We start from the raw sequence: 10,485 nt of genomic DNA, 5'->3' as shown, positions 1-10,485 counted from the left end.
TTTGCACATTATTTTATAATTGTTGGGGCTAATTAGGCTAAATCGAATTAGGAAAGGATCATATAAATAGAGGTGACTCTCATTGTGTGAGATCATCATCATCATCACTTGGGGCTCTCTTATAAAAAGAATTTGCACTTTTTCTTGGATGTTATTGGAGAATTCTATTGATGCATTTTGATATCTTTGGAGGCTGAAATTTCGATCTTTCTTGGAGCTACTTGTTTTTCTATGGTTGGATATATCTCTTGTCATCTTGTAAGTGCTATTTTGTTGAAAATTCTCCTTGGAGCAATGTCTAATGTATGGAATTATTGCAACTAGTTAAATCTCTTGTGCCCTAATTTATTGAATATCACTGTAAAAGATTGTTTGGTTGTAAATTGCATATGTTACTCATCGAATGACAATAGATGAATGTTCCTAGTGGATGGGATTTTATTCTTCTTTCATTAAAATCCATAGATATTGAGTTGGTAATTGTTGAAGAGTGGTTGCTAGGGCATCATTCTTTGACCTCCTTGAAGATGAATTTGGCTAATCTCTAATCATCATAGACTCCATAGCCTAGGAATTAGGCACTGGTCCAAGCGAAATAGATTATCAACCTTTCCTTCTCCTTCTTTTCTCCTCTACAAAATTTTGGCCCCTTTTCCTAGAGGGCCATTTAGGGCACCCTGCTAAATCCTTTAGAGGTGGAATTTTTCAAATCCGTTTGTATAGAAACCTACATTGGTGTCTCCTCTATAACATCACAAAGTTTGGTGGAATTCTCATAGTCAAATATCCATAAATATTATGCCTTATGTGTGCCTTTGGAAGGAAACCTAGTTGTTTGTTTCTTAGATTAGGTGGCCTTCTTAATGGTTGTATGAACTTGGTATTCGGTGGAATAAATCATTCAGGACCCTTTTCCTTCTCCTACCTTGACCTAGTGAGCACATTGGAGGAGCTCCTCCCATGATTATCCATAAATCCTAGGTCTTGTGTGGGCTTCTTTCAGGTCTCTCTCTAGTGAAGGGAAGAGCCTTTTTAAGTGAAAAATCATATTGCAAAGCTTCTAAAGAGATCCTAGATCATACTTGGGATCTTGATTCTAGGCATACCTAACCTCATTGTGCATCTCAAGCCCTATATCTTGATCTCTATCCTTGATCTTTCTTGGAGAGCCTATTACTTCATCAAGCCTTGATTGAACCTCTCCTTGAATGGGCTTAGTGGAATCACTTTACATAGATTATTGATCCTCCTCTTTCAAGTGATTCCTATCTACCGGGACTCCTCCCATAGGTGAAAGTTTGTAAAGATCAGGGTACATTGACTGAGGTGATTGTGGGTCTTTGTCCCATTTTTGTCACTTGGCCTAGTAGTTGTCCCATAGGTTCCCCCCCTAGGGCATCATCTTCCTCAATATTCTCCATATCAAAATACCTCTCCAGATCTTCTATCCAATACATAAACAATTCTAAGTTCAACTCTCCTTTAAAGTTATAAATATCTGTCTTTCCCTTAGTTCCTTGTTTGGAGATTGCTCAATCAATCTCTCCAGAGGATCTACTCTCTCAACACATGCAGATGCATTTTTATGTTCATCGTTGGACTCATCACCTCTCAACCTAACCTCACGAGATTCTAATCTTTCAGGTAATTGATTAGTGTCTACTCTTTGATTCCTAGACCTTGCTCATCTCCGCCTCAAACTGGAATTCTTCTATTGGTTGTCTTGTTCATTAAGGTGATGCCACAATGGTAGTGCAAACAGGGGTTGCTGAAACAACCACCCTGCCACATATTCATTAGAGTGCACAATAACATGATCCACAAACAAAAAGAATGAAAAAAATTCTTTTGTTCTTTAATAATGCACAAGAGATCTGAAATTTTTATTATCATTAAAGCAAAAGTACAAAACACACACACACACACATATATATAAAGCTCCTTGATAAAATTCTCTAACATCTTTCCCTAATTTCAAGTACTAACATGGAGGTATTCCCTTACTAGCAGTTGCATCCATCACACTTCATGTACTAACAATTAGATCACCAAGTGTTTATTCTTTCTCTAAGAACATAGGGTAACACTACTTTTAGAGTCTATATGCACAACTAATGTACAAAAAAAAACATATTCCCAAATTAGATGTTCCTGCATCATGGAACGATCATTTATTAAATGCTTAATTAAGGATCTCTTTCCTTGTGCTTAGCACATAGCAGCATGCTTAACAAGCTCCTGAGGTGAACTGCATAAAGTGCATTTGAATCGTTCTCAGTTCACTTGCTAGTTGAAATTGGTCCTTAATACAGGTTGAACTTTGCTTAAAATACATGCTTATCAGGTTTAATATTTTCTTTTAGAATGATATTGGAGTGAATGCACTTCTATTTAGCTGGAAGTGAGAACTGGAACTTTCAAGCTTTCATTGTCCTCAACGGTAGACTGATCAGCTGTCTTTTTTGTTACTTGTGTGTCTATGAACAGATGGGGATGGCAAGTGCTTTAGAGACATTATGTGGGCAGGCCTATGGAGCCAAAAAATATCGTTACCTAGGGATTCAATTGCAGAGAGCAATTTTTTCCCTATTTTGTGCAAGTATACCACTTGCCATGATATGGGCATATACGGGACATATTCTTGCAGCCCTTGGGCAAGACCCTTTAATATCTCTTGAAGCAGGGAAATTTGCAAGATGGATGATTCCTACATTATTTGCTAATGCAGCTCTTCAACCCCTTTTGAAATTCCTTCAATCACAGGGTATCATCTTTCCAATGATGTTAAGCTCCGCAATTACTCTCTGTTTCCATGTCCCCATGTGTTGGATATTGGTGTTCAAGATTGGATTAGGTAATAAAGGGGCTGCATTGGCAAACAGCATTTCCAATTGGCTAAATGTGGTGCTTATAGCACTTTATGTTACATTTTCCCCTGCATGCAAAAAGACACGGACATCTTTCTCAAGGGAAGCTTTATATGATATTACAAACTTTCTTAAGCTTGCTATTCCATCTGCAGTGATGCTCTGGTATATGAATCCTTTCCCTTTGGTTATTGAGGGTAGTTGAATATAAGAAATTTGTGCATTGCTTCAACTCATTTCCCATTTTACTTATGCTACTTCAGGGTGTTTAATTTTTTTAAACAATCTCTTCAGTAGGAATCAATTTATGTATTATACTATACTCGATCTTGTTCTGTTCCCATGTCAATACTTCCATGTTTGTCCACAGCTTGGAGTACTGGTCTTTTGAAATGCTTGTTCTCCTCTCTGGTCTGTTGCCTCGGCCTGAACTTGAGATGTCAGTTCTCTCCATCTGGTAAATATGATAGTTCTCTCCATCTGATAAATTTACTATATATAAAGTTACTAACGACATCTGTTTGTCCATTGCCAATAGTTACTTTATTTTGCTCTGAACTCTCATTGGATTCTTTGCAGCCTTAGCACTAGTGCACTTTCATATATGATTCCCGTTGGCTTGGGTGCTGCAGTAAGGTTAGTATAACTGATTCAAAAAATTTGTTTAGAGTAAAAATTCTTTTAAGGATTTTTCAGTATTAAATTCAGTTCACGTTTTCCATACTAATATTTTGCAGTGCAGTACACGAGTTTCCAATGAACTAGGAGCTGGACGCCCACATGCTGCACGATTGTCAGTGCATGTTGGGGTTTGTATGGCAGCCGTGGAGGGTCTTGTGATGGGCTCTACATTATTCTTTGTTCGCAATGTCTGGGGCTCTGTTTTCAGCAATGAAAAAGAGGTAGTCGACTACATTTCAAGCATGATGCCACTGTTAGCATCCTCAACAGCTATGGATGCCTTACAGGGTGTTCTAGGAGGTAGATAACATTTCTCACAGATTTAGTCAGATCTCAAATGGTCTTGAATCGTATAGATAAATAGATATATATAGTCTGTCTCTAAGAACAAAAGCATACCTTCGGAGGTCATGTTTTCTAAAACTTAAATACTTCCACAGGTATTGCTAGAGGATGTGGATGGCAAGCATTGGGCGCCTATGTAAATCTTGGGGCATACTATGTGCTTGGCATTCCTGTAGCTGCCATTTTGGCCTTTGTACTTCATGTTGGTGGCAGGGTTAGTTATCCTTCTCTCCTTGATTTAAAGATGAATTTATCCTTTCAATGTTAAAAATGGAGTATGGATGGCAGCTTTAGTCAAATTTTCAACTCCTTTCTGATAGAGAAGCAAAGCAATGCTTTCTAAGAGTAGGAACGCAAATGAAACACTAATTTGATAATCTGATTCTTGCTATTTTTCATCATATTTCCATTTCCCATGGCCCATAAATATAATAAATTATACATCTGATGAGATTTTACGTCTCTCCATCAAGTTGAAAACAGTTGCTCTTCATCATTTGATACTGACCTCTGAAATGGATGCCTAAGATCCCACTTAATATTGAGATCTCATATGTCTGGATGTTTTTATTTTTTTCCTTTTTTTCTTCTATTTTCAGTTTGAGAAGAGAATAAGCACAAAAGCTAAGAGATCAGATGGTTATAAATCATCCACTTACCCTCTAGTAATGGTCAAAAATACTAATAACCGACTCCATTAGTATGTATTCTAGAGCTATGACCAACAATAGGACTAAAAGAAGACCAGAACTACCAGATACCAATACAAAGATCCAGCATTATTGAGGTTCTCAAAACAGATTAAGAGCTAATAGCTATTTCGAGTGACAGTTCTAATAAGTTAATAACTATATTTCTCTTATCCTATCTATGACGACTTCTTTCTTCCATGCATCGTTTGAGGTTGTTTCCTTTGCTTCAGGCTATTTATATACAATATCCAATGGTGATAGTGGAAATTTTTCAAAAAGAAATTCAAAAAGGGGCTTACTAGTGGAAGTGTGAATAAATCTTTTACAAAAATGTTGTATCAATATGTAAACCAAATTTCCATCCTATGTCCTTGGATACTTCTGATTTTAACCTCTCAAACATTGAACCAAAGTTCTATTCACTACTGTTGTCTTCCCATTAATGAGGCTAATGGGCTTAAGGTATGAACACAATCCATCAATGTGAAATATGATCTGAAGTTGAATCCCTGATGAGGCTCATCCAATATGACTGAATAATGATCAGCCCTGTCAAATGTGAGATGGTTGGCAATAAGGCTAACGACCATCAAGGTACTTTGGCTCTTGGATTAAACATTAGATAGTGTGTTGGAGTCAATGAGGAATGATCTGTTTGGAGAGAGGAAATGATGAAAAACTCTCCTGTCAACACAAAGTAAAAACTCCTATAGTACAAATATATGGTGCCAGGATGGATGAGGCATAATATCAACAACAATTGACCCAAATTCAAGGAAAGAAGAGACGAAATAACAATATGACTTAGAGCATCTCCTATGGTCTCTTTAGCACTACTCCTGCCCAACAGACTCGATATTGGATCAAGACACTAAAATACATACGAAGAGCAAAGGTCTCATCCAGGCTTTATTAAAGGTAATTTTGAAAAAAATGAAGCAACTATAATGTGATAATCAGATCTGAAAATATTGGCAATGGACAACATTCCTAGCTGGAAATAAAAAAAAATGCAGCAAAAACGAAAAACCTAATCATGTACTCCAACACCAACAAGGTACCCAACTATGAAAACTACTGAAAAGAAATTAATCTAAGACTAAAAAATTATGGAAAACGTGAAAAAATAGCAAACTAGAAATGACATGAAAAAGGAAAGAGTGACTCTAACTACCCTATAGAAACCCAAAAAACTTGACCTTTTTTTTTAACTTGAAGTTTTCATGGGAAGCACAACTTCAGTTGTTTCCCATTGAATGGTAGTGCCTTTCTCTCACCATCCAAGTCTTAGAGATAAAAAGTGTTGGGACTTGTTGTTGCATCAATGAGGCATGGTCCCTATTGCTGCACAAACTAGCAGGCCTTGTAAAGAGACTAAAAGCTAGAGGACACAACAACACTTGGGACAGAGGCCCATTGTCACCATAGACTAAATCCCCTACTCTTCTCTGATTTTCTGCTATGAGAGGAGTCCCAATATTACTCACTTGTGATAAATGTCTCTATGAAAGGATTGATGTGAGGCAAGGTAGCTCATTCAAGGGAAAGGTTCCACAAAAGTGCGAGCTTTGGAAGAAGCTATTAAGACTTTCCACGAAAAACCCCTTGGAAAAGAAACTACATGAGACCTAGGGTTGAAGATTGACATGATGTATTTGTGAATCCAGGGTCAAGAAAGGTGAGAGAAAAGGAAATGAATAATTTACTTCACCAAGTACTAAAGAGATTGCCTTCAAAGAATCCCCAATTTGAAGGATTAGCTTCTAGGGTTCCTTCTTGATGTGACAACTAGGGCATCAAATTTATGGAGAATCCACTGTGGGAATTCCACCAAAACTTGAGGACCTTTAGAGAAGACACGAAAAAAAAGATCTATCCAAGTAGAATTCAAAATCTCCTCCTCCAAAATATTTTGCACCAAGACCAAGGGAAGCCTCCTTATCCTTAGAGGGACGAAAATATAGGGTTAAAGAGAGAAATTTTTTAGTTTTGATGACCAACAAGGATTTGGGATCAGTACCAGGCCATTGGGATGTATGGAGTCATGAATGGTCTTGGTTTTGGGCAACTTGCTTTTCAAGGAGACCTAAAGGTTAAGGCTTTCGCTATTCCTTTAGATTTTTATACTTCTTAGACAATTGTTAATGGAGTTTCAAGGACAATATGCATAAATTCCCTAGGAACATCCATTCATTCTCTATCCAATGAATAACACATGCAAAAATTCTCAAGCGTTACAATTTCAAGCAATATTCAATAACTAGGGCACATTAATAACCATGAAACATTATTCCATGCATTAGAAATTAGCGAAATTCAGAAATTTTTCAATAAAGAGCACTTACAAGATAGAAAATAACATATCCATCCATAGCAATGCCAATTAGAAGCTCCAAGAATGAGGCAAAATTATCCAAACATCAAAATTCATCCATAACTTACAAAACCATCCACAAATTGCAAATATGAACTTGTCAATAAGGCTGAAAATCCAAGGATTGATGATTTGAAATGGGAGAGAGTCCCTCCAATTTATACAAGGCTAGGTAGTTCGAATAACAAAAGAAAGAAACCCCCATTACATGCCTAATCTGCTAAGTAACCCACCCATGGTTACAAGCCAACCATGAATAGCTTTAAAATTATTTTATCTTCCTCCAAAATCAACGCTAGGAAGACCTCATGCATGCGTGGAGGCCTAGATGGGAAGCATTGATGCCTCTTGTGCTAGAAATGTAAGAGAGGGCCACAAAAATCATGATGAAGAGTGTGATACCCTCCTTATGCTGCAAAACATCTCTGGGACCCCTATTTTGGGTTTGGGGCTCCAAAATGGGTCTCATGGGTCTCCACGTGGCTCAAAATCAAGTCGATGCTCCATTAATGAGGGATAGAAGATGACACATGCCGTCCCATGTCTCCCTAGGAAAGACATAACCTCCTCTGGGCCTTGGATTAGCTGCCAAGTGTTGGGTACAATGTGTAGTCGGTTGGGGCATCCTGGTCTAAGTGCATCATCATCTTGAATAATTGGGGCATGAACAAGCAAATGGTAGTTTTAAGAAGCCCATGGTGTGGAAGTCAATGCTCTGCATGAATGGAGGCCCATGGCTCTCAACGCCCACCCAAGAAATGCCATTGTGATCCTTTGGAGGGCTTGGATCCTGTATAGGGACACCAAGTCCAAGATGAAAACCCACTTGCAATCTTGTATAAGATCCAATGCATCTCCTCACCTTCAAATACAATGATTCATTAATGCAGTCGAATGAATAAGCTTGTTAATCGAGAGTAGAAATGGACACTTCATAGTGAGTTTCCCTTCCAAATTTGGGGCTTTGATCATGTAGAAGTGTTACCTTTTGGGTAGGGGTGGTTAATGAAGGATCCTATTAGGTGGTTTCAACCTTTAAGGGAATGACAGGCCCAAGGTACTGTTGAAGAATCTAAGGCAAGATGAAATTAATGATTCTTCTAACTATGATAACTGCTTGTGATGTCTTTTTACTTATTAGCATTATCTTATTATTATTATTATAGTGTGTTCTTGAATCATCAAACAACTACCAAAACAAGAAGATCAACAAGATACAAGTACACAAGATGTAGGCTCCAATCCAGGGCAAAACCTCTCGTCTTGAGAGGAAAACCCTTCAATCTCTTGTTATAGATTATTTATTGACGAATACCAAGACCGTTGACCAACACTGAAGCCCTTCCAAGACCAAGATCAACTTCTCAAGAATGTGCTTGCTTTACTGCTTTCCAAACCCAGCAGAATATCTTCCGGCAACACTAATTTGACCTCCAGGCAATGTTTTTCAGCCCTAATTGCAGATCTGCAACTTCGTCCCCCCGGTACTAGCTGCTACTTTGCATGTGTGGACTAGAATTGCTTCTTCTTTGCCTCCAGCTGCCTCGCTTGACCTAATTTGTCTTCTGGATCTAGAAGGGGACTTTGTTGGCCCTTCCTTTAGCTTTTTTTCACCAGATCGAACCTCCACAACAAAACCTTGGTCAAGCAGAAGAAACCCTAGTGAAAAGCTGTAGAATTTCAGCCTCCTTCGCAGCACGTGTGAGAGAAAGAGAGAGAGAGGAACCCAAAACACTTCTTCTCTTTCTTCTGCCTTCCTCGTTGCCCTTTTCTGCTTCTTCCTTCGCATGAGAGAGAGAGGAATGAATGTGTCCAAATGAGGTTGAACTGTCTCTTATATATAGGTCTTCCAGGGGTATGAATTCCAGCTTCTAGGCCGACTTGACAGGCTGGCAGGTCGACTTGGTCTTGGAAGGCTCAGTAAAATACAAAAATAATTCTTTTTACAATTTACAAGATGCCCGATGGGGTCTTCATATTATGACAATGTCCCTATTTCACTTCTTGACCTAGGACAACCCTAGAAGCACTTTCAACTAGTGCTTGACCTATAAAACAAATTTCTTGGGCAAGAAACCCAAGCTCAATAATAATAATAATCATATTTTCTTTCTTTTACAAAATACAAGAATCAAAAGTACATTTCATATTTATGAAAACTGAACCTAGTTACACTTTCTTCAACACTCCCTCTTAACTAGGGAGGTATTCATAAATGGTACATGGCTATTCTCAATATTGAAGAGATCTCATAAAAAGAGTCGGACTAGTAATCCATCTGTATAACATCATTATAACCAACATTGTCACATAGCAAGGCCTTGACTAACAACTCTATTTCTCAATAGATCAGAGCACAATGTTGGTGAGACCAATGATTATAGACACCTTCATCATTGTCTCTCAAGGTACATACCCACCCGGGTGTTCACCGAGTATGACCTTCTAGGACTATTCTTATCTTGGGTCCCCAGCCCTCAAAGAATATCGGTCCTCTTGCCGACTCTTATCTTGGATGCCTTACCACATCCTCAAAGAGTATCGGATGTCAGATGATTACTCAATCCTCCATTCTTTCTTCCAAAATGAAGACAAGAATGATGTGTCTATCTCTCCCTCTCAACTAGGGAAGATATGTCAACCAATCCAAGCTTGTTTCTAAAATACACAAGCTTCTTATTGGGAAGAGTGTAATGTTCCAAACTTTAATAAAGGGTGATATGCAAAGCAAAAACGATTTACAGCACAAAAAATTTAAACAATCAGCAAATGCTCATAAAAACTCTGGAATTAAGAACCAGCTGAGCCGTTTAATTAATCAATGTAGCAAGTACAATAGTATGGAGGAATGCACCTGGGTTTGCCTCAATGGCAAGCATGATAGAACCCAAGTGATAATACAATGATCTCAAATGCTGGAAATGACTGCTCCTCTAATGCTCTGCACTGCCTAGAAAACTTCACTGCTGCCTGAAAAGGGACTGCAAGAAAATCCTCCTCCAGTTCTCAGAAAATGATCAAACTTCAGCCACAAACTCCTTGGCGAAAACCCAGAAATGGTTTGGCCCGATTTGGACTTCCCAAAATCGACCCCCAAAGGCACTATTCAATCCTCATTAATTCTACATTGTCTGCTGCAAAGATACGGCTTAAAACCCCACCGTTGGTGCTTAGAAAATTATGAAACTTTATATTTGGGATCCTTGTCAAAAACACAGAAAAACCCAGAAATGATTTTGGCTGGTTTAGACTTCTGAAATTCAACCCCCTTGGAGCCCAACCTTAGTTGCAACTGCAAAACTCGGCTTGCTGGAAATTGCCTGTAAATCCTCCCAGAAATGCGCCCAAAGTGCTGGGATGACCCTTTCTATCCAATCCCTTACTTCCCGAGTGAGCTCTTGGCCCAAGATACTTGCTCCTAAGCTCCACAAAAAATTGTTGAGTGGCCTCTGTGCTGTCCCCTAGCCCAACAATTCGAACTGCTGGAATGTTGGCTCTGCCTGGTTGTAAAAATGAGCAAGAATGC

The 10,485-nt window shown here is 38.5% G+C and overlaps 1 protein-coding gene across 1 annotated transcript in view; it reads left to right on the top strand.

The window, feature by feature from the left end:
* LOC149179315 (protein DETOXIFICATION 16-like) overlaps nucleotides 1–10,485 on the top strand; it is a 272,397-nt gene that overhangs the window by 112,857 nt on the left and 149,055 nt on the right. The window contains exons 2-6 of the mRNA XM_089422421.1: nucleotides 2,488–3,032; nucleotides 3,238–3,324; nucleotides 3,447–3,503; nucleotides 3,610–3,848; nucleotides 3,989–4,107. Coding sequence (XP_089278547.1) covers nucleotides 2,488–3,032; nucleotides 3,238–3,324; nucleotides 3,447–3,503; nucleotides 3,610–3,848; nucleotides 3,989–4,107 — 1,047 coding nt within the window. The remainder of the gene's footprint in view (nucleotides 1–2,487; nucleotides 3,033–3,237; nucleotides 3,325–3,446; nucleotides 3,504–3,609; nucleotides 3,849–3,988; nucleotides 4,108–10,485) is intronic.

Source organism: Pinus tabuliformis, chromosome 4_1 (assembly GCF_031772625.1).
Source record: "Pinus tabuliformis cultivar Carrire ecotype Pingquan chromosome 4_1, CPIR1, whole genome shotgun sequence".
Lineage (NCBI taxonomy): Eukaryota > Viridiplantae > Streptophyta > Pinopsida > Pinales > Pinaceae > Pinus > Pinus tabuliformis.
The sequence above is the reverse complement of the archived record's forward strand: the minus strand, read 5'-3'. Positions and strand labels throughout refer to the sequence as shown.